This window comes from Anser brachyrhynchus, assembly GCF_964034855.1.
Source record: "Anser brachyrhynchus genome assembly, chromosome: 11".
Taxonomy (NCBI): domain Eukaryota; kingdom Metazoa; phylum Chordata; class Aves; order Anseriformes; family Anatidae; genus Anser; species Anser brachyrhynchus.
The window spans coordinates 8665397-8690425 of NC_137706.1; the positions used below are offsets into that span (position 1 = coordinate 8665397).

The window sequence follows — 25029 nt, forward strand, 5'->3', positions numbered from 1 at the left end:
TTCTATGCGCACACATTAAATATCGTCAGATATTTTGCTACAAGGAACAACAACAGAGAAAAGAAGGTTCAGTCTTACAAAATGATCTTTTTCACTCCTTCTGTAACAGTCAAGGCCAGTCCAGGATTACTAGAGAGTAGAAGTGGTGATTTTCAGAGCAATATTTAGTTTAGTTCTACTGATGGATTTAGGTTTTCTTGTTTCACTTGGACATTTGCAGATCTGGAAAAGCACCGTTCATGTCACTTATTTCTGTCCATACACACCATAAAAACACAGGAATTATCTTTCAAAAAGCGTAATTAATTTTCTGGTCAGGAGGAACAGAAAGCCTGCAGCAAGCTTTTTGTCTATGCAACGGCGAAACAAAGAACCGAGAAGTAAGTATTCAGTTGATTCAGAAAGCCAGGTTCTCAAGGAAGTAAACTGTGCTAGAGCAGACAAACATCATACTGTGAAATAATTATTATTTACCAAGGACTGTCTATACCTCTGAAAAGCTGCAAGATATCATCAACTGTACTGGTGAGCAGCATGTCTAAAATTTGTAAGAGTTTTTGCCATTTATTATTTCCTCAAAGGTTGCTGGCATTTTTCAGTAATTTGACCAAGTATTAGAAGTTGTAGCTCTCGCATCAAATGTAAAGTGAGATGAAATTATCACAGCAACGTGTAATTGGAAACAGAAGAACTTGCTTGAATCTTAAAGTATAAAATTTCCTGAAGTGATGCCTTCCTCAGCTCTTGCAGAGAAAACACTCCTAATGAAGAACTGTAGTCCATAGTCTCTTAGTAAGAAACAACAGCCATTGTCACTGCAAGCTGACTACACTTTCTAGAAATATTTCCTTCTCTCTCTCTCTTTTTTTTTTTTTTAATGAACCAAAGCATTAAAATGTCCACTTAGACTGTGGTCTTCTGCTGTAACCTATTTCAGGTTCAGACGCAATATTCTCCAAACAACGCGGACTACAAGGCTAACGGCTCTCTAAGGGGCACCCCCTGGCACTTCCACAATCTTGCATGACCTACAGTTCCCAACTTGGACATGGCCATTGTAAACATTTGGCTCTTAAAATTGTACTGTTGGTATGGGAACTATTAACGTTTCTTTTCTATTTATAATTTCTATCAAAGTCAGTTCTAATTGGCACAAACAACTAATAGCTTTATTGAACAAGAGCTGAAATGTTGTGCATCGACTCTGTAACTACAGAGAATACATCAAACGGTTAAACGCTTTTGTTTGATGTCAGGTTATTTATAACTTTGTAAAAGAAATAAGTCTTTATATTAGTAGTCCAGAGTTTCTCTTCAAAGTTAGATCTGCATTATTTCTTTGCTTCTATATAAACAGATCCCATACTGCTAGTATTTAATCAGCAGAATATGTCACCACTTAGGCTCTTCTTCTGTTTTAAGGTCAAGCTCTTTTCTTTCCATTTTGCAAACTCCGCTATTGGCAAGGCTCTGAGCAAAGAATGTTCTAAACTCCTTCTAACATTTATCAGGAATCAGAGCACCATTTCTATGCAAAAGCAATGTTCCAAAATGCTACATTCAAATTTAAAAATAAGAATTTGGTCTATTTGAAATATTTCAGTGTTTATTTTCTTAACAGCACGCACAAGCTTTCCGAGAGAAGTTGGGCAGATAACAGAGTTCAGAAATAGCATTTGTCTTCCTATAAACCACATTATGAGTGGTGTCCTTTCAGAGCTAGCTCTATGGTTTAAGAGCACAGTGCTTTGTGGTGCTCTGGGCATGCATAAGAAGAGAAAAAAAATATCTGAGCAGTTTTTGTAGGATCATCCAAAGCTCTTTGAACATGCAGATAGGATAACAGCAAACACAAGTACAGTGATATGTTTAAAAATGTAAAAATGTCTATCAACAGTGACACTAGTGAGAAACCTAGATAAAGAAGTTCTTGGTGTGAAACTCTTGAAAAAATGTCACTCAAAATGATAACCAACAAGGTACCTTAGTTAAAAGAACAAAGATTATAGAGATTAAATTCATCAATAAATAAATTTAAAATATCAGCTTGACTAAAAGGTGAGAAGAGAAGAGAAGGGAAATGGTTCCAATACGCACTGAGGCTACCTGTGAATTCAGCACATGCCCAGGCTACAGGATAAACTGGTAACCTAACAGCCAAACCAGGAAGAATAGTAAGGAAAAGCTTTACTTGAAAAAATGATGGAATTTTAGCATTTAACATAATGACAAGAAAATAAACATTTAAACACGTGAGGTTGTTCTCATGCTTAATGTCATGCACATACTTAAATATCTTGTTAAATTCAAGGGTAACATTACTTTCTAGAAAAAGCTAAGCTTTATAGCTTCCAAAATAATGTAATGGTGGATTTATACGTTTACGTGTTGGAGTATTTATTTATTTATTTTTATCCGAGAAGAATATTATTATACATCAAATGTATTGTGAAATACATGTATAAGCTTAAAAAAAACCCACCAAAATCTACCACGTCTCAGTTCCTTAAGTATGGTTCTGAACACTGAAATGATCAGAATTGGACCTGTCAGCCCTGCATTATTTTTCAAGAATCATCTTCACATTTAGATAAGATCTGCAACTTTGAGGATGCACCACTTGGAACTTTAAGCTGCTGTTCTAGGCATGACCCTCTACGCATTTAGAGGTGAAACTCCACTGACGAAAATGCAGAATTCTTGATTTGAAGCCTAGAGAGGGAACAAGACCTCAGTCAAAAGAAGTTCAAACTGACTATCGGAAGAGGTTTCTGCCATGATCCTTGAAAACAGATCTAGCTGGATCAAAATCCCCAGAAGGTGCGAGTAAATAAACTATTACAGTCTAAAACACAGAAAATACTTTGTCTCTCTCAGAGCATTCTCTCTTTTCAAAACCAACCAAAAACCTACTTGCAAATAAGCTACACAGTCTTAGAATTTTTATTACTAGAACACTTTACTTTCTGGCTTCAACAATAAATGTAAAGGCTTTGTGAAATTATCTGATTGTCAACTAAAAAGACTGAAACACATGAAGCCACTTGACGTTACAGAGCTGGCTTGAGAAAAAGCTTCAGAGAGCAAGAAAACGTACTTTTCTGCCATGAAAAATATGCAAGATTTTCCATAGTATTAACTTTTGCAAGACTTAATCCATTTTAGTTTTTTTCTTTATATTTCAATTATACTTCAATCAAGTGATACTTATTTATTTGAGCTAAACATGATGAAATAGGTTCGGGAGACTTCTTTAGGTCTCTTGCATGTTCCCACCCATACTGCAGCATCCAAGTACTTGGAACAACTGCCAACTGCTGGAGCCCAAAGCTGTGAACAGAGAGCAGGCTGATGTCCTCTCCGTGTGGGGCCAGCAATGTTCAGGACAGTCACTGTGGTTCTGCAGAGACTTGGAAAACTTTAAGTTTATGGGAGAAGAACAGGGAGTTCCTTCACACATGAGGCAAAACAGACAATAGCTCACAAGGCCTGATTAAAGATTTGCAGACTTTAGACTTTGTGTTAAGTTTTGGTGTGAAATTTAATACTCATGGAAAAGAGAGACTGGCACGCTCGATTAGAAAGAGGCAGAGGAAAGACAGGCATCGTGCAAGCTTGTGCAGGCATCTCCACCAATGCATCTCCACTGGCCAATGTCAAAATATTCCAGGTCTAGGTCTTTACTGAGAAGAAAGTGCTTATGCCAAACTTTTTTTTTTTTTTTTTTTTTAAGTGGAGATTAAAAGCTGAGACCACCAAACTCTCTCTTCCTGATCTGAGATTAGGATATAGCCCTCTGGAGGCTGCGACATTAGCCGCTCTCCAGCCCTCTCTTCTTCTCAAGGCTTTACTTATGGACGATATATCAAGGTTGCTGGAAGTACTGCTTTTGATGACACTGGGAGCCAAGTTTATTCTTTGGTGTTTACAATTTAAGAACAATACAATAAGATAAATCCAAATGCATTCATTTCTTCTACTAACTCCTACGTGCTCCCGCTCCCTCTTCTACAGGAATCAGCCAGCCGTCCCAAACTGAAACTAAATACAGCTGATTTCATTTTAAGTCTTTGCTCACATTATAATTCCTTCCCTGCACCCTCTAAAAAACAAATAAAATAAAGAAAAAAAATGAGACACATTTTGGAACGTTAGAAATACAATGGAAACATGAAGCGTGAAATATGCAGTCCACCATGCTCACATCGTATTTTATTTGCTTTGTCATTGATTGCTCTTTAAATGTTGTTGCTCATCAGGAAGCTCAAATAACAACAAAGGTGTCCGGCAAACCACCCCAGAGGCATTCCCAATTTTCACTGCTCAGCCGGCGAGGAATGCCAGCTTTTCTAAAGCCATGGGTTCACTTAGGTGAATTTATGCAATCTGACTATGTAAGGCTGATAGAGAAAAAGCATACGTTACAACGCTGTTTTCATTTACTCCATTTTAAGATGGTGAGTTTAATCCTCTGGGGGCTGAAGTGCTCCTAAATGGTAGTCAAGACTACAATTTCACATGACTCACTCGCTGAAATCAGCTATTCCACAAAACTTATCTTTTTTTTTTTTTTTTAAATTAAAACTTATAAAGTTTTAAAAGTTTTTTTGGGAAAGACTTAACTAAACCAACAACCTCAGTATGAAATCCATACTCCTAGAAATACCCCCTCTGAAAAAAATAATTATCAAAATCAGAACTAAGTAATTTCAGACACTGTTTGCTAACATATACAGCTATTAAGCACTCAGTAACTACCAATTCCTGCACCTTTACTCTCGTGTTCTGTTTTTTAAAACCTCCACCTATCAGATCAAAATTATTCCAGTCCCAGCCTAGCCCCAAAAGCAACAAAAATAATGGAAGTTTAATGATGGCCTCCAGTAAACAACCTACATGCAATCTTTACGTCATATTTTCATAATCATTCTTCTAAGTTTCCCTGTTATTCCAGTTTCCAAGTTCCCCGATAGTTACTTTTTAAAGCTATTTTCTTTATGCTAACACTAGATGAAGCTGGCCATTTACTGAAACTCAGTACAGTCAACTGCACAGAATAATTTCCCTAAAGACAGCTTTTAATCTGAAGTCTTTTCATGATTGTCCCTTACAACTAGCAGTACTTGTAACCACAGTTAGGGCACGCAATATACATATGTATGTGATACATTAATCAACTTCAACTTCATACGCACACTACTTAATGAGAGAAAGTATTGTTATTTTATGTCAGAAATATTTGTCACAAGAAAAATGCTAAAAAGTAGGAAAATATAAGCCAGTAATTTAAATAAAAAAAAGAGGAAAGAATCTATGTATGGAGCCTTTCTTGGGGACCTTCTACATATATTTTTGTGATGAAAACAAGCAATAAATTTCACGAACCTTTCAGAACTGTGCCTTTCATACAACTTAATTTCTTTGAACATTACATTTTTATTTGTTACACTACTTTGTGACGTTCTATATTTTTAAGACAGGAGAAATTCCTCTCCCCAAATATTCTGAAATCTTACTGTTCCTTGTTCCTTTGAGTGGAGCAAGATGGCACACCTGAAACATGCTTTGCAACACATTTTCTACATCTATATAGCATGGATAAATTTCTCGTGAGTGAATGACACTACCAAATATAACTCCGTCTGCTGCTATTTTCAATTTACGGATTATTTGATATTAACACCTCAATTATTTCTAAGCTTACAATGAAAATAATGTACTGTTCGTATAGACACAACTGCCTAGGGATAAAAGGCTTGGAGTGACAGAGAAACAAGTTAGTTAAACTACTGCAACTGCAAGACAAACTTCCCAGAACGAAATCCTTTCTTCAAAGACATATGGTTTGCATATCCCTTTTCTTCCAGCAACACCGATTACTCTAGTTCCTAACTGTATCTACAACAAACCCTACCTTTTGTAACAAAAAATTTAAAAGCTGCATATGCATCTCCCTAGCTCTCACAGAAATGTTAGCGGTACTGCGTTGCAAAACCTATGTTTCAGCTCAACAACTTAGAAGTATAAAGTCCTGTGTCCTACAAATCCCAGACATTAGTGAGATTCTGCTGGAGCACTCTCAAAACAGCGTGTTATGTGTGCCAAACAGTGACAAAAGAAAAAGCTCTATTTATTTAAAGCAATTGCACAAACGAACAATGCAACTTCTTTTGGAGCCTGTCAGACAAAGTCCTGAGCCGGAGGATCTGGTGTCTGATGACTTTTCAAATGCAAAATATTCAGTAAGTGCGATGAATATGGAAAGATTCTTATTCCCAGTACAGCAATGTGAAAGAAGCCAAATCATCTGTCATTCATGTTAATTTAATTACAGGACCACATTCAATTATCCAATATAATATGCAAATGAAGTGAGTTGACAGCACATGCTAATTACAGTCATTGTAATAATTAAATCCAAGAAAGGGAATAAAAATGTAATGAAATAGAAGGATATTTTTAATTAACAAGAACATTTTAATTAGCAACTGTAGTCCTCTAGTGCGATTGGTTTATTAAAAGATGGGACATTATTTTTATTACTGTTTTGTTTTACATCTCTACCCTCAGTATCATGGGAACCATTTCGTAAGTTAATAGATTAAATCGTGGCCAAAAAAGGGTGACCACCAGTTCCTGGATCATACTTCATGCAAAGCAGACGCCTAATAAAGCCGAGCTCCGCTCCGGCATGATTACAGAAGGCCGTCTTGTGGAAGGCGGGCTGTCTAACTCTATAGTAAACAGAAGTTCACGTGCCGATACAAAACAGACAGCGCAGTTTAGGCTTGACTAATGATGTTGAACCATTTAAAATATTAAAGAAACTCTTTGCTTTTTGAATTTTTCAGTTTCATAACTGATTTATTTCCTCAGTGACAGCAGCTGCCCTGACAAGGCTTTATGAATGTTAGAACAAAGAAAAAAAAAAAAGGAAAGGAATATTACCAATATATTACATGTGGGCAGAGTCAGCAAAATCATAGTCTTTCTAGAATAAACAGAGCGAGCACTATCAAAACACTTGGGAAAGCATTCCTTCACTGTCCATTGTCCTCATCGCTCCTCGACAGAATCATGTGGGCCCCGACCAAAAGCTAATGGCGATAAAACCACGAACTGGGACCCCGCCACAGACACTGCACACATGTGCAGGACCCACCACGAGACCCTGCCCTTCCACGGGGCTCCTGCAAGCTGCACTGAAATACCAGGCTGGAAGACAGGAGACAGAAAGGAACTTCCCTTTTGCGTTTGCCACTCGACTAACTGTAAAGAGTTTTACAGATAGCAGAATAAAACCAGACAAACCTGAATTACATTCAGTGAGTGGTATGTGATGCTCTTGGAAGATTTTGCTCTATGAATGTGAAATATTTAGGAAGTTGCCCTTCTATTATCTTGACTGCATGGGGCAATATTTCACCTAGCTTAAATCACAGTACTGCTTCAGAAGGTCAATGTCGAGGTTGACAGACTGTAAAATTTATTTTTTTAGAAATCTCTCTCTTCTCCAAACTGCAAGTTTTTGAATAATTAATGCTATTTTGTCTTTATTCCAGTATGCCGTTTGAGATATTTTATCTGTTCATGTTGTTGGACAAAGTCATACTGAAAGCTCTAAATAACTCCGTTCTTTTTTTGGTAGCTGAAACGAAAAGTTACACAGCTTTGTAATAAGGAATACAAATGCAGAGAGGAAAAGACCTATTTAAACTACAAATGATTCAAAACAAAAATGGATTTGACTGTAAGAATAATGCGAGTCTGCTGCAAAATACATCAGTTATTGACTCTTTATAAAGTCTGTTCAAATAGTAAATAAAAAGAGCTACCAGGCTCTATGAAAGTTTGGTTTCATAGCTCAAGTCTGGCATATCTATTTTTACGATGCAGTTCTTTCCAGGAGTTCAAGCCTGCTACGTGAAAGCTTTCACTGTGAGACCAATTTTTTATTTTTAGTAGCACTCTGCAGATGATCCACAGTGAAAGAAAAAATTGGAAGCTCGAAATGTAATAAAAAATTAAACCATAAGGGAATGAGTAGAAAGCACTTTGCCTTTTACAAAAGGCATCATATCTTTACTGGAAGTCACAACACTAACAGCACCTGAAAATAATGACCATATGCAAGTCTCCCTGCCTGCCTAGTAGTAAAAGTAAAAATATTATTTTATAAGCTTCCCTACGTTTTATGAGTATCTGTGCGAGCAGGACTCTGGCCTTCTGAAACTTTAGCAATGCTGTCAGGAACAGCACAATCCACTAGGAATACATCTGTGGACTTTAATACGCACAGGTGTACATACAAAGAGTCTATGGTGGGCTGAACACTCCCTCATTACTGCTCATTTTGTTAATTCTCATTGAGAATTGTAATGGAGAAAACTTTCGTGAACAAAAATGCTGCTTTCTCAGTTAAAAGCTAGGGAATAGGAATATTAAACACAAATATGAGAAATTAAGTAAGAAGTATGGCGTGACATCTCTGGAGATAGTACCACCAAAGCAAACCACCATAAAGGACTGCTTTTAGCATATGAAAAGTACTAACATACCGCGGTCGTTTTAACAAAGACCTAAACTTGTCTTGCAGAGCTGCCAAAGCTGCCTTTTAATCTTGAAAATTAACTCAGTTTGGGGGTAGATTAGTGACGGCACATGACCTCAACCACAAGTGCACATGCTGAAGACTCCAAGACATTGTAAAATTACCAGCTGGGAAGGATGCCCACAAACACACACACGATGCACATACTTAGTCTCTTGCCTGCCTGTCTGCAGCCACCATAGCTCGCTGCTGCTGTGGCACCGTGCCGGCTCCTGACAGTCGGACCTCTGCCCCAGGGCACGAGTGCTGAACAGTGACAGGCTACAGTGTGCTCTAACAGACATTGCTGGTAGGAAATCCCTCTTCTGTGCTATTCCTGGCACATTTATAGTCGCAAGTCCTCTCTGCAATGAATCACATCTGTTTATACTTGTGTGCCAGAAAAGAAAATTTGAAACTGCAGAGAAAAAAAAACATTGTATGCTGGCACCTCTGGATGCCAGCACAACTACTTGTGCAGCAGTGGGGATGAAAAAATTGCAGCAGTATCACACGGATTTTCAAAATGATCATGCAAAAAAGTACTGCCCACAGGCAGTCCCTGTTCCTGAGAGGCTCTAGACCGTGGTTTGTACTTTGGGGGCCCGACAGTCTGTGTGCTGGGGAACAGCGCCAGCCAGCCTCTAAACCCTGAATGGGATTTGGCTCCACAGGGTAGGAAGGCTGCAGGATCCTCCTTCAGGTTGTGGCCAAAACCACAGAAACATTACTATATAATTATATTATATAATTATGGAATATTTTTGACAGCATTGTCAGCCTTAAGATATTAGAATGTTCCAATTATAGTCAACAACTGTAAGAACGTTAACTGGACAGCTTTTCTCTAACCTTTGCTGACAAGTTGAACCACATCTTTGTTTTGCTCTGCAGCTGAACTGGGGGGACCAAGCTCCTCATCCTGACAGCAGCCCCACAAACACAGAAAAAATGGGAACCAACTGCTAAAAGTTTGGAGAGAGAACAAACCAAATAACTTCACAAAATACAATACTCAACTGAATCACACCAAAGATGTAGGTGCTATAATGCAGTTTCCACACATCCAGAGTCAGGCTCACATACTCAAAAACAAAGAGCAAGTGCCAACCTCTGCCCTGCCCATCTCCCTGAAACGCTGCATGTAAGCTGAGGAAACCAGACGACTTTTAAGACTAAAGTGTATGAAATAGTTTTCAAGTTTTACAACTGGGTTATTTAATAAGCTGTTTTCACCAGTATGAGAAGTCACAGAGTCCATTAACAAAAGTGGACATCAGGGAAGCTAGGTGGGGATATTCACTGTCTGTTTGGCAGAGTGTTTGCTTTACTAGTAGAAAGACACAATGAAAAGAAGGTTTAAATGTAAATGAGCTCTCTGGGTACCCAAGCAAATGGCTATGTTGGCATCTGAGGACATGCTTTCATGGCAGGCTATTTGGTTGTCTTTAAAAGGTTGTACTTGGATACCACAGCTGTCCAGTCAAGCTGCCATGAACTTAATTTGGAATTAAAAATATCAGTTGCTGATCTCTGCTTATCTTGGCAGAGAGAAGCTAGTTATGATCAATGCAAGGTCAGCATTGTTGTCTGCATAGAACACAGAATTTGCTTACAGCCACATAAAATTAAAGATTTTTTTTGCTAAGATGTAACTTCAGCTTCTGTTTTGCAAATGCATATACTAGCGTTCATTGGAATCCCAAGCGCTGCAAAAGCAGCGTTGAGGGGATTTGTTTTTTTTTTGAGTGATCCAAGACTAAATGTGCATGTGATAACTTCTGATCCCATTTTCCATTTGCCTTACCTGATTATCTGTGTTGTTTACAGTAAAATAGCCCACACAAATAATGACTTCATGCAGCAATCTTTCACAGGTATGCTGAGAACAGTACCACAGCAAAGAGCTGGTAATATGGCGGAACGCAAGGGACAGTCCTTCGGCACCCACAATAGACTGAAAAAAAGGCCAAGAAACAGAAATTACAATCTAGCAGTATGTTACAGAAATTATGTGAATCACATATGCATCAATGGCACACATTTTGGCGCATAGTACCGACTATGTTCTTTGTTGCAAGAAGTTTTTTTGGAGGACAGAAACAACTCTCTTATTTCATTCAGTTACACCTGGACTGTAACATTAAAAGCCACAAAAATAAGAATAAATTCAAATTTCAAAGGGATACAGGAAAATTGGATTCTGCTTAGTTGACATGCAGCATAGCATTCGGTCGACCATTTCATTTGACTTACGTGTTCCAGGAAAAGTTAATGCTAATAATATTTCCTAGTAAGAAGCAAAAGAAAACAAATCATCTTCATTCTTGCAGAAGAGCAAAATGCATTTTGCATTAATAATTTGTGCTCTGAATGGAATACAAAGATTAATATGAAATAATGACTTTGCAAACATTTTAAAAACATCCAAATGGAGAAAACATTGAGCTGCAAAGCTTTTTGGGATACTTTTAAAAAGTAGGCAAATTGCTGTAACGTGGAGATTGAGAATTAGATTTTATCTGCACAGCCTACAGCCTCTATTTAATAAACATGTCAAACAGATAGAACGACACAAGGTCAAAGGGGAAGACTAAAGCACAAGGAATGAGCAAGACAGTCTACTAACTCTAATGAAACAGCAATGCAGGCCTGTGAGAAAATTTCTTTCATTTGAGAGTTTTCTTGATTTTGTACCTTGGAGTCTGTGTTAAGTCCATTTACATAAATCCCAATCTGTAGTATAGTTTAGCTTTAGCATACTGAAAGTCTATTCAGGAAAAGCAGAATCCTTGAGAATTAAAACAGGCTCAGCTGTGATTATCCTCCATCTTGCATCTCAAGCATTTTGCTAAGTTAGTATATTTTCAAAATGTAAAGCACAATACAGTGACCATTTACCACTGTCATGTAAATGCCATTCATAAGGCCACCCTTCTTTAATTAGGGCTGTCCACTCATGCTCTGACCCAGCACTCTGGGTTTAACCTTCCCTGATAACAGCAGGTCAAAGGGCACCTGAGTTTGTGTATAGAAGTTAAACTAATTTTTCAAGGAAACTATGCTTCCTTTTTAGCCAGAATTAATATCAGCTCAGGATCCTGTGTTGTTTCTCACTACCATCTTTCAATTGTTTAGACTGTCAAATTAAATGAAATATATACTCATGAGCCATCTGTGCTAATACAAACTTGAGAATACCAGAGGCTCTTCTGTTAATAAAAAAAAAAAACAAAAAAAACAACCCAGCCTATTCTATAGTCCTACTATTATGTGATAAAAGTATTCTTTGGAGATAATGATATGACCACGCAAAAAATACAGTTTCTCTCTCTGCTGTCTGCTGCAGCCCACAAAGTCAGGATGGACAGTAACTGGCCTCAGGTGTAGGTTGAGCTTTTAGCACTACAGAAACAAACTCTGTTACTGCAGGGAAATGGATGGCTGCTGATACTACATGAGCGCATCCGTCCCTCACAAACAGGATTATGCCCACCGTTCCTTAAGACAGCTCGGCAGATTGACACTTCCCTGGGTGGAGACCTGTATCAATGCACTGAATGAAATCCACTCACACCAGTTAGCTGTGTCACACTTTACACAATAACTACTACCTTACCAGTTTCTAAGTAGAACAAACTAATGCCGACTAGAGGACACAGGATTTAATGCTGTTGGGTTGTTACACATGCTCAGCTATAGTGGCAGAGGAATAAATACAGGCAGCATCAGTGGAAGCTGACGTTTAAAAATTAGTCGTGGTTTCTGGAAACAGCAGTAGGTTGTGGTGTGATTCTGTACAGCCCCACTACGAGCCTATGCACCATAACTGCACTGATTTGACCTGCACTCTCTGGTGCACATCTGGAACACCTACAGCAGCAAACAAACTTCAGTCCAAAACCAAGAGCTCCTGGGCGTGCTGTAAAAGAGAACTACTCTGATTTACAGAAAGAAATAGAAGTTCATGGTGTGTGTAAGAGTTGTTTTACATGAAACTCCAAAAAAATAGACAGTCTCTGTGCTCCAAAAAAAAAAAAAAAGGAAACATCCCGATTGGACCCGACCCCACAACTGCATCTATACAGATGCGTATTGCTACATGTAAACTGCTTGTTGCTGTAATGAGAGATGCTAGACGTACTAAAAATCAAAGTGGAGAAACAAACTGAAAGAAACGTATACTTTATATGAAATTCTTCACTCATGCAAAGCTCTTACTGATTTTAACACATTTCAGATGGAGTCTGTGGTGAAATTTATAAACTAACAACACATTAAAAAGGGAACAGAAATCTGGTCTGACGAATAGTACGAGATTGATGTTGCTAAATGTGTTCTGCAAAGCAACGCTTTCTCTCAGGTGTTTTATATTAACAAAACAAAAGCTTTGCCAATTCATCAAATACAGTATTGACAAATTATCAGTATGGCAAAATGATTCATTTACCATAGTAACATCTAACAAATAAGAAAAGACTTACTAAAATGTGATCTTTTTGATTTTTATGAATAAAAAAATTGAAAAGATACATATCCTTTTTATCAAAGTTTACTTTGATGAAAAGTTTAGATATCAAGTGATTTTCAGCTTCAGAAGTACAATCTTAATAATCTCAATGCAAGCAGCCACTCAGTACAGAAAAATGTGAATTATGGTTATAATATAAGCAAGTCCTTTCTCATCAGAAAAAAATTTGCTTTTGACAAATATTTGTTGTTGTTTTTGCTTTTTGGGTCTTATGAAATATAAAAAAGTACTGTGCTGAAAGTAAGGATTTTTGGACACAAGAAGATTCAGCATTTCATGTACTCGAGTTTTCACTTTTTGGTTGAATTCATTAGCCACAGTCAAAAGGTAGAAATAACAATTAGCAACTTTGCGCAGGAAAAACATAAACAGCTAATTCATAAACATTCCTTATGTAACTAAGACCCAGAAGGCCAAACTAAGTCAAAATATATGCAGTAATTAACATTTTCACACTAAGCAAAAGTTGTAAAACATCTGTTACCTGAAAAGCAGGCAGATCAAGAACAGCAAAACTATTGAAGAAACGTAAACTCTGAATGGCAACCTGGATTGTGTTCTCTGCATAGCTGTCTTTAGGACTTGCTGTGTTTGGATCTGAAATGGTCCCATGGAAAAGAACACAGTACAGCATATGCAAGACTCCAACCAGATCTGTAGACTGAAGAACCGCTGTTAGTCCTGTGGGATCCTGACGTGTATTGTCAAATATGTTCCAAGATCTGTCAAAGAAACATTAAACTGTCTGAAAAGGATACCAGCACACACTTGCCCAGGATGAGGGAGTTATAAGCCAAATGTTAAAGAACAAGTAAACTGTTAAAAAGGAAAAAACTGATGTCTAATGTGTCGAGAAACCACAACATTTCCGCAAAATACTTTCAATGATCTGGGCACTGTCTCATGCTCTCTTTAATTACAGTGCAGCTGTATTCCTTAAATATCTTTCTCCACATACTGGTGTCTTTGCTTCCCAACTGGGTTCATGATACCAATGCAAGGCCATGCAGAAACTCGACAGCTTTCAAGTCTGAAGCCTGGGGGCACTTCCAGGGGCTCCGCGCAAGCCTCTCTCTGCAGCCAGCATTCCCTCTCCCAGCAGCAGTAAGCAGAGGCTGGAGCACCCTGACACTCTCCCTGCCTCAGGGACGGGCAGCAGGCACTGCAACAGCCTGACTACCTATGGAGCAAAAGAAGCTACTCGGACCAGATGATCGTAATTAAATCGTTCTGCAGGAATTGAAGAATGAAGTGGTTAAGCAGTAAGGAAAACACACTACTACTTATTTCAGTCAGATGCTATTATGGAAGACTGTATAGTAGCAGAGCAAAAGTAAGTATGAAATGCTCAAGACAAACCGGCACAGCTTATGCAAACCAAAACTAGGCTTCTTTGGTATCTTTTGGGCATGCAAGTAAAATAGAGAAGAAAATTTTTGCCTTCCTGGGATATCAGGACCGACAAACTACTCCAGATGCCCTTCACATCCTCACATCCAAACTTCCAAGTGCACTTAATGTAATCCCTCAAGGATTTGTACTGTTTCTGTTTTCTTTTTTCTTTTTGTTTTTTTTCTGCATTACTAATAATCTACAAAATGATGTAAGATAGTCACTAGTAGTGAAGACTAAGACCATCACCACTCTGGAGGTTAAACTATCTGTAGAAGGCAGGCAAACACAAAATAAAGTGCACAAAATCATCCAACAAGTTTCATACATTTTAAGTCCTAATCCAAACCCACCACAAAACCCACGTGAACTTCATTATGGAAATACAGTTAGTCTGTATTGGCAATCAAAGGAAAAACTAAAACATTGAGATATAAAGAGCAGTAACACTGAATATATAGTACATCAAAATATTGTTTTTAAGATGCAAACATAGCATATGAGGTAAAAAAAAAAAAGAAATGTCATTATCAAAAGAGACTACAAAGATTGATTCTTTTTTTCCATTAGTATTAAGAGAAAATATAACAGGTGATATGAGAATGTAGATATTTTAGAAGGACAAACCAGGTGAGGGTATCTTTCCCTTTTATAAGAACCAAAAGGAGAAGGAATGGGAAAACAGCGAATATAAGAACTGGGAACAAGACCCACTTTCTAAAATAATCTGTAACTTCAAAGACCTCAGCTTATTACAGAAAAGACTGGACTCTTAGAAGACTGAGAATACTCCTGTTGACCAGAATCAGCTAGGAGCTTTTCCTCAACCAGAACAGCTCCATATGATCTCAGTATTTGCCTCCGAAGCACCTGTACCACATCCTGTTAACAGGCAGGGCACTGGTCTCCTCATCCTCATGTCACTGCTCCGATTTAGTCAAGATTCCAACTCAAACCCTAGCTAGGTGGACCAACCCTGCTTTTTATGATACAAACGCCTGTCTTCAACAGAGCACCAAACTTCCACAAGTGACAGGTTTTGGTGATCATCACCTTGCTGTCATTTTCCCATCTTCTAGTGAAGCGAAAAAGGAGGCAGGAAAGCACCACCTCCCCAACAGTGGCTATTGACTTCTGTTTGTAATAGCTTCCTTGGATGAAAGAGAAAGCAAAACTGGCAGAGCAGGACAATCATCCTGCATTCAGCACTTCACCAAGAATGGCCTGATACTGACTCATTTCAAGTACAGCTTAAATATTCAAGAGGAGAAGAAAACAGATGCAGGAAGCACACCATCTTCACACTTAGCACAGTAAACTTCAAAGCTAGCATCCATGCATGTTCTTGGGGGGACAAATCTTCTATAAGGTCGCAGGAGAAGGCACTAAAACCATGACCAAGAGCTGCATATTATAAGGTTGATGGGCAAGTCTTTTTGGTACCCCAAACTCCAGCTGTGCCCCCGAGCAGTGGTCACTTGGCAGCTGGGGGGGCGGTGAGGAGGCTGACCTGCTGCAGGGGACGGTGGTGAGATTTAGGAGGCTCAGGAAGGTTATTTTAGCATTCAGGCTATGAAATCTCTCGGCACCTCCTTCACAGCCTTTGAGGGGCCTTCTCAGCCGCACCTGCCCTGAGCCCAGGTGAACACTGTACAGTAAAACAGAGTAAATGCTGTTGTACTCGGTTTACTCTATTGGCATGCCTCTGCTTCCATCACTGTTCTCTCACGTCTTTACATTTAGAAAACAGCTGCTCAAATGAATTGCTTCTGATTTTGATTAGTTAGGTCATACACGTAAGGAATGATTTTATCTGGAATTAGCATTTACGGGTACCATTTCTTTTAAAGAACTTTCTATTTACAGTCTGTGAGTGGCTGATATTACAGAGAAGCTCCAAGTACAGCATTCTCTGGTGACACATCAAGAATTACCTCATGTTCCAGTCCTATTTCAGTGACACTTGTGCTGTCCAAAAAGCCCAGGAGACCACCCAATTACTTCAAAAATCTTTGAAAGAAGCAATCAGATCTCAGATAAGATCCAGTGAGAAGAAAAGCAAGGTAAGGACGTCTGTTTTCCAGCCAGCACCTGGGCTGTTACACAAATACCCCACTAGTGTCAGTCCGCGCCAGGCATCCCGCCCAGCCCCACGTTAGAGGCCAGCCGTTTGTAGAGGCTCAGCTGGAGCTTCATGCAACTGAGTTTATTGTACAGGTTCCAAAAATGGGTGTTTGTTTAGTGCTGGCAGCCTTTAACAACCAACTGGAACTCCCAAGAATCCTTAAAGAAGCTCAGCCCCCAAACCAGCCATGACAGCGCTTCAGAAGGCACCCAGTGCAGGATTCTCTCAAAATATGTGTAATAACATTCAAAAGACAAGCTGAAGTACAATGAAATTATACTTAAAATTATGATTTGATGCCCCTTACCTCCTGCAAGAGAAGAAATACAGTCAGCTTGTGGCTTCTAACAGTCCTAACAATCCCAGCATCTACACTGTACAGAATAAAAGAAGTGGAAAAAGTCCTAGAGCTTTGTTTTGGGTGGGGTTGCACTGCACAACAATTTATGACATTAATTTTCTTTTCCTCTGCCTGGAACCTGTGAGAAAGGTTCCCATGCCTGGAAAAGCTTTGATTGGAAGCCCTGTGGTCTTTAAGTGAGTGTGTCTGCATGAAGTCAGCAGAGACGCTTCCTGAAAAATCACCTAAACCTGCCAGCTGTGTCTTTCTGAAGATTCCTGCTGCATAGTTTTGATTCCCATTGGCACGGGAACCTGGCTGCAGGCAAGGAGCTACCGGGGACGGCTGTGAAGGGAGGGCGAGCCAACAGCTCTGGGACCACCTCTGTGCACTCACTCACCCAACTTTGTGTTGTGTGCCTGCGGACTCTCAGGATTGCTCACTGAAAAATTGTTTCTGATGCCCAGTTCTTCACTCTGCAGCATGCAGTAGCTAGTGTGTGCTAACCACCCCTGAACTACACCCAGACAAGCAGCATGTTTATTTCCACAGTACTGCAGGAGAGCACGTCTCCTTTTACAAGCAGTATTTTCTGTATTTCTATCTCAGCTTTAACAACAGTATGAAACAGAAAAACTATCAGTTGAAAAATAGTCACATTCAAATAAAGACCCCAAATTATTTACTGTACATGATTCCTCACAAAGTATTTTGCAACTACATGCGATGAGAAGATTGACCAATTTTACCAAAGGTTAAAGTTAGCTTGCTTTCAACTCTCACTCCATCATTATTTTTAAACAACTCCATATGAAACAGCTTATAGAGCTGGACAAAATCCTTTTGCCATTTTGTTCTGCTCTGGAGCAGTGAATGAATCAAAATATACATAAAAAAGTCAATTGTAAAAATAACTCAAAATGCAAGCTATTTTTTTTCCTCCCCCTCGGAAGAGACCAGGAATTTTAAAGTTACACCACAGGACAAAGCTGTTGAAAAAAGTCATCCTGTCTGCTAGGTTTGGTGGGCTGAAGGAACTGTTAGAAATGTTTATTTTTGATTTTGCCTGTATTACAGTTAATTTGTATATGAACAGGCTACTGGCTCCCGTTGGTTTTAAATGTCAGTTATAATCACTTTAAGCCTAAATGTTTACAATAAAAAGGTAAAAGACGTTATTCATACCGGCTGTGGGCTTTAAAGTAGAAAAAACACATAAGATGTGGGAAAATAAAACGTGAACCTTTGTGTATACTTCTTTGAGCGATTTTGGTCAAGTCCATAAAACAGCGGATTTCATATGTTTAGCGGACTTCAAAAACCTTTTTGGTCTACCTCAAATGTAAGCCCAATGAAAACTCTGATAACTGGCAGGACACAGACTGAAGTAAAAAGAAACAAACAAAACCCATACCATAAAAGATGTCACACAAGAAACCTAGTTTTTACTTAACTAAGGCTAAGAGAAGATTCCTATGGATGTACCTTCTTTTTAAAGGAGGTCCTATTTAAAGGAACGTACGCTTTAACTGTGTTTGTAATAGCTGCCAAGTAGAATAGTCCGGATGGACAAAACCCCTCCAATTACTCTCTGAAGGAAAGCAAGACTTACAGCAATTTTTACATGGACTAACGTAGCTGAGTAGAAGGAAAGGCTTTCAAACTTTACCGAATTGCTACAGTTAGCACAGGAAAACAGGCAAATAGTTATATTATGGTCAAACAACCTGCAGGATCTAAATAAAATAAAATAATAATAATAAAAAAAACATTTAGTGAAATGCAAGGCATCTTCATTATGGGCTGCCATTATGATCATCAGATTCTACCATAAAGGAGTCTCAGGAATTGGCAGGAGTTTTTATGACTGGCAAAAAAAGTTTAAGAATTAAAAAACATGGATATATTCACCCCAGGAAAGAAAGATACTAAGCAGTGGTACCTCATTGCTTAAAATACACCACTATTTATTAAAATAGGAATTTAATACAGCTTGATGAGAAACAGCATACTCTGTAGAACAAGCATAAAACTACAATTTCTCCAAGCTTCAATGTAAGCAAACTGTTTATATCTGAAAATATATTGTTTTAAAAACTGACTGAGCTAACAAACAGACAAGCCTCTCTTAGGGTATACATTATATTGTTTGTACGTTTGAAATATATACTCCTGATTAAATACAGGGAACCAAATGGAAACATGGGTTTTCAAAAGGCTTAGAATATAATCCTTTTTTTTCTGTAATATTAGAATTTAAAACCTATCATCTGTACTTTTTACTTCTACATTCTTTCATCGAGAGATGTTGAAAAAGAGGAAAAAAATAATAACAGAAGTATAAAGAAGTATTTAGCACCTGTCAGACTGTTATAAATCCCATTATTAAGCTAGGAATCACATTACTGTGTGAAATGGATGATTTGAAAGCCTTCAGTAATTTCAGGAACAAGTTTTAGTCAGTTTACAGTAATTGCTGGATCTGCTGCCTGTTGGAAGCAGTGAGAAGAACACGCCACATTCAAGCGGGCTTGCATGTGATTCGCCATTCAGCAGCCAAAACAGGCATTATCTGAATTACTGTAATAAAACTGAAAACAGACCGGCCTACTTCCTTGCATATCTGTGACATGACAGTCGGTATTTTCCAGGATAAAACCTTGTACATCTACAGCCTTCTGCTACTGCAGCTTGTAATCCACAACTTCGTTAGCTGTTGACACAGATTTATATGTATCCCAGCACTGTGTTGAGATAACATACAACAGTAACAACTTAGCTACTGTTCTGCTATGAAATACTATTCCCCCAGATTATTAAGGGAGCTTGCAGATGTTGCTTGCATCAAGACAATAGCAAAATTTTGTTTAAGTTGATGCCCCAAGAAGCTTCATGATTTGAGGGCCTATTACTTGCAAGATGCAGCCACTGTTATTTTATGTAAAGTCTACCTAATGCTTTGCTTTCTCTCAGGTAATAAACAGCTCTCTGCTTTCTCTACTCTTAACAGCAAGCAATAAATAGTTAAGCGTTATGGCTGTGATTTTAAAATCTTAGTATCAAATGTCAGGTTCATCTTTTGCTCAGCAAACAGAGATACTGATAATCAGACGTGCTGCGCTTTATGAAACCTTACTATGCAGAATAAGAGACAATGCCCTATTTTCAGCTCCCATACACTTTTTTTCTTTTTTCTTTCAACTCTTTAGGGAGAAAAGAGCTCTCAGCTCCGTTGCTAGTAATGGATGCAACACAGCTTAAGAAAAATGGGACTTCCAATTGGAGGTCTGAAGCAGCCCGTAATGATTCTCACTGCATAACTGATGAGTGCGTGAAAGTTATCAAAACAAGGTTCATGTGGGGTTACAAGTTACTAAGGTTTTCAACAAATGATCTTTTATACATATTATAAAGTGTTTAGAAAATGTGCTATCACATCCACTGCAAAGCTTCAATTAAAATAATCAATCTAGCATTTATTAGCCAGTACCAAAAATGAGCATTTGAGAAGATCAATATCAGTTAAATCTTTTTAAAGACCTTGACCACAAATGAAAATTCTTCTCCTACAATAAGTTATAACATATATTCAGAATGGATTCCCTCATTTCAATAGCTTTTTATGATGTTAAAATTGAGAATCCTCCAATTTATGCTCCTACATTAGCAAGACTTTCCTTTATTGTATCTTACTCCATGATTTTGGACTTTTTTCCCAAGTCCACCATGGGAATAAAAAATGTATCTTAGTTTATGTCTCAAAATTTTATCTTCTACTTTATATCAATCATACACCTCATTTAATATTTCATGCTGACATACATATATGATAAAACTAGAGGATATTCTCTGTTAATCACTATTGTTGTGACATGTTGCCTGCAATCAGTCCAACCTGTAGATCTTCATCAATTAATGGAAACAGAATCAGAACAGTCAAGGTCATCATTCTTTTAAAACAAGGAGGGGGACTGTCTGGCATGAAGTTGCTGATACAGACCTGCAGGTAGGGACTTGGCTGAGAACTCTTTCCAGGCTATAAAATAGTTTTCCATGAAGTAAGTGTCCAGGCAAACACTGGGTATCGTTTTAGAACTTGAGTAAGAACCATTTTGCTAAATTTTGGCGTTTCTTGAAATAGTGTTGTGAAGAAGACAGGAAAATCTGGATTGGCAGCTCTTCCTACACCTGAGCTCTAGAAATATACACTTTGTACCTGCAGGGCAGGATCTCTTAATCGTTTAAAAACTGAGTTACAGTATTTAACTTCTGTCCCTCTATGGATAGCCTAGATTAGAGCTGCAGTAAAGATCACAACAGCCTGGTGCTGTCTGAAAGCAAGTGAGGAGGATCACCCAGCATTTGGCCCTTTCCAGCTCACAAAGGATTTCATTGGTGCAGGCACTGTGGATGGTTTGAGAGCCTGGTGGTCCAGGTGTGAGCAACTCCCTTGTGAGAAAATCCTAGCAACTTCCCACCACGCCACTTGGAGCCACAACAATGCTAAGATCCACACGCAGTACAGAGAGCGCCATACAAAAATACCCTAATGCATTTAGTATGGAATGACAATATTTTATGAGAAATAACAGCCTAAAGTAGTCCTATCAGAAAAACAAACCAAATGAATTGTGCACAAAGAAGTTCCCAACCTGGAAACAGTATTTGTAGGGGATACAACAAAAGATGAATTTAAAATTGCTCTTGCAACAGTGGGGAAAGCCTAGTACACTGGTATCTATTTTGGCAAAACTTCTTGTGCTACAGTGTCAGAGAACTGGTACTACTGACTAGACTTTTCCTCTAGATAACAATATCAAATGCATTATGAACAGATTAGTTAGTTACTCCGATATACAGAGGGGTATGACATGGCATGCTGGTTTGGTGCTGAGGAATGTATCAACTGAGTGGAGATTCAGAAATAGTGCATTCTGACTGAACAGGCTGCGCTGCTTCCTACTGCCATTTGCCACAAATGAAAGAGGCAGCTATTTCTCAGACAGAGAGCCTGTCTTTTGTGCAACAGATCACGTACCACACAAAATGTACTACTTTGTTGTGACATATTTAAGAATTCAATAAATTCGAACTCTGTTTCTGACGCATCAATCTGTGTTTGGCAACCATTTTTTTTCCATTTAAATCATCTTGAATACTATGGAGTTACTAACACGACAGAATTACACTCCACATTCACTTCTTCAATGAGAGTGCACACAGGTGATTAAAAATATTTAACCTGCCTTTCTAATCAGTTACACTATAGCTTTTGATCTAAAAGTGAAAGGCAACAGTTTTGAAATCTGCAAGTTCATTCCTCTCATTTCTTTTCATGCTCAAAAGAACAATCCAACCTGGAAACTGAGAACCACCAGTACCTTTGGATAAAATCAAAAGCGTTGCTGTTATACGATTAGACACATCTTGATGCGACTGTGAAGAAAAATGCTCAACCCTCGAAAATTATTTTGCTACAAAGTACAGATGCTCTGTAAAGAAGTACTTGCACAGTACTGTATTATTTCGGGGTGCAAAGATCTCTAGTATCTTGGGTTAAGCACAGGCCTGCTTCAGAAATTGCAAATATAGTATTACTCACTCTTGTAGCTAGAATTATTATTCCTCTAAGAGAAAGATGAATTTTTTTTAGTATGCATTTGACTTTTGGCAGTGCTGTCCTGGAATGTAAAATGCCAAGTTGGCAGCTTTCAGAAAGGGAAATTTCAGTAAGTTGGGATGGTCTCTTTGGGCTCATATTTCTTGTAGTTCTTTTTCCATGTGCCTGTGTCCCTGAGTTACCAGCAACAACTCTTACCTGCAGCTCTGTTTCTTAATTTATTTGTTATTAATTTTTGTTCTTCAGCACTAGCATCAGTTCTCCCTTCAGACATTCATTGTCAAGTTCTGTCAGCATCGTCTTTCCCTGAAACATGTAACAGTCTAACGGTGGCAGGTTCTAATACATGGACCTTGAAGCTCTGAAATTTAGACTTTGACAGAGCCAGGCTGTCCAAGTCTGCAGAAGTCCAGATTTGCTGACAGAAACGTACCACATGCACACGCTCCTCAGCCTCGGTTAGGTTCCAGTAATGAGCATTTTGCATTAGAAAATTCCTTGACAAATCTAGTAATACTTTTCATAAAATATCATTCCCTTACTGACAATGGTATTTTAAGGAACAAGAGCTGAATTTGGCTGCACAAAAAACAAATCAATTAAGACTTGATTTTAGTTGATAATATCTCTTGAAGTCCTTAGGACTGGCCATTTAAAATCAGTAGTGATAAAACCCTCTCTGTAATGATGAGTAAAGGAGATAAAGTTTTCAATTCTCATAAATGACTTACAAGAATCAAGACACAGTGTAGGTAACTGAATACAATTCAGTGGTGAAAGGGTGAGCAGAGTGAATTTCCTGCACTGTTTCTCTACCAGTTATTGCTGTGCGACTAAAACCGGTTCTCTTTAATAATCTCACCAGAGTGCTCTCTTCCATGAACGCTGTGTTGGCAAGGAGTTACACTGGCTGCTGCCTGATGAACATATTAGAGATGAGAGACCAAATGCACCTACCTTCCATTGACAGCAAAACACAGTTGACATATTCCATGCAACACTGCTGTGGCATTCTGTAGAAAAGTTGCTATTTTTGGATTCTCATCAATGGGGCCTTGAACGGAGAGGAAACAGCAACACAACTTGTCTATCAATCCTATGTTCACCACATAACTAGAAACAGATGAGAAATTGTATTAAAAAACAGTCCTGTGACAGTTTTGATGACTTTACAAAGTAATTTCTGCTCCTCTACTATCAAATCATACAAAATGTAGGTTATGATTTCTTAAAGGGTTCAATAAAACAATTCAAATTACAGTAACTTCAAATCTGGTATTCTGTAGCTAGCAGTAGTTTTTGTTAAGAGAACTGTCTGTTGCACGATAATTTATATTATACTGTACAAGAAAGATGAATGTAAGTGTTTATTTTACCATAGTCCTAGAAGGACAATGGAATTTTGCCATAGTTAAATGATTTATAATAGTCTTGATAGCTCTGCAGCAGCACAATTTCTTTTTAGCATGAAGAGTTGAACTTGGTAGAACACACTAACTCAAGAAGACAATGATGTTACACAGATAACGTTTTATTGCAATACGTATATCATAACAACTACTGCCCAGCTTTTTTTTTTTTATTTTTTTTTTCTTTTTCTTTCTAGACTATGTGCAACAGTCTAACAGTCTTTTAGTGCAGACTAAAAGAACACACAGGTAACAACGTCCCACTATCAGGAAGGACCAGAAAGCCGCCTCAGGAGCTGAACCAAAACTCAATACAGAGAAAACCATGTTAGTGACTTTATTTCTTTTTTAAAACAAAAAGCTACCTTTTTCTTTCATATTATCAGAGTAGATCAGATCACCACCCTCTCTGTTGCTGAAGATTCCTTGAATTTCTAAGAGCTTGGAAACGCATGCCCAAAATTGTTTGTCCCTTGGTGTCACTGACACCAAGTTCTGTCTATACCAGCTACTCTCACACTTGGATCATTATTGATACCACTTAAACTGTGCACACAGGTCTTTTTTTTTCCACATCACTTTGCTGATATCACCTTTTTCTACCACAAACATTCAGCTTCTCAGACTTGACTCCATCTCAACTGTTCATTCTGCCGACTATGTGAGATCAACTTCCTTTGTGGAGACAAATTTCCAGCTTCAATCACCTCTTTCTCCTCTTTCCTCGATTTTCCTTGTACTTTCCTCCACTCCACTTTTAGCAACCGGGAGAAATCTCTTGTCAAAATCTGAAGAACTGCTCTTATATTCTGTGACTCAATCTGACTTCATAAACACGAGGAACTAAGCTTGCTTTCAGACACCAACCGATTTGCTGTTTTTACAATGATAGTCTGTACTAAACCTTCCTATTATTGATATTATTCCATCCTATCAGCTATTCTACCTACTTGCTTGTCAACTCCACTTGTTAGAAACTGCGAGATTCCCTGGGATGGAAACACCATTGTCTGCATGTTTCG

General features: G+C 38.3%; 1 protein-coding gene across 9 annotated transcripts in view; it reads right to left on the reverse strand.

Moving 5' to 3' along the window:
- SCAPER (S-phase cyclin A associated protein in the ER) overlaps nt 1-25029 on the reverse strand; it is a 242691-nt gene that overhangs the window by 9867 nt on the left and 207795 nt on the right. For all 9 annotated transcript variants that reach the window (XM_080551341.1, XM_080551342.1, XM_080551340.1 and 6 more), the window contains 3 exons: nt 23556-23711; nt 13606-13843; nt 10398-10547 (listed from right to left, as the gene is read on the reverse strand). In XM_080551341.1, the coding sequence (XP_080407467.1) occupies nt 10398-10547; nt 13606-13843; nt 23556-23711 (544 nt within the window). The remainder of the gene's footprint in view (nt 1-10397; nt 10548-13605; nt 13844-23555; nt 23712-25029) is intronic.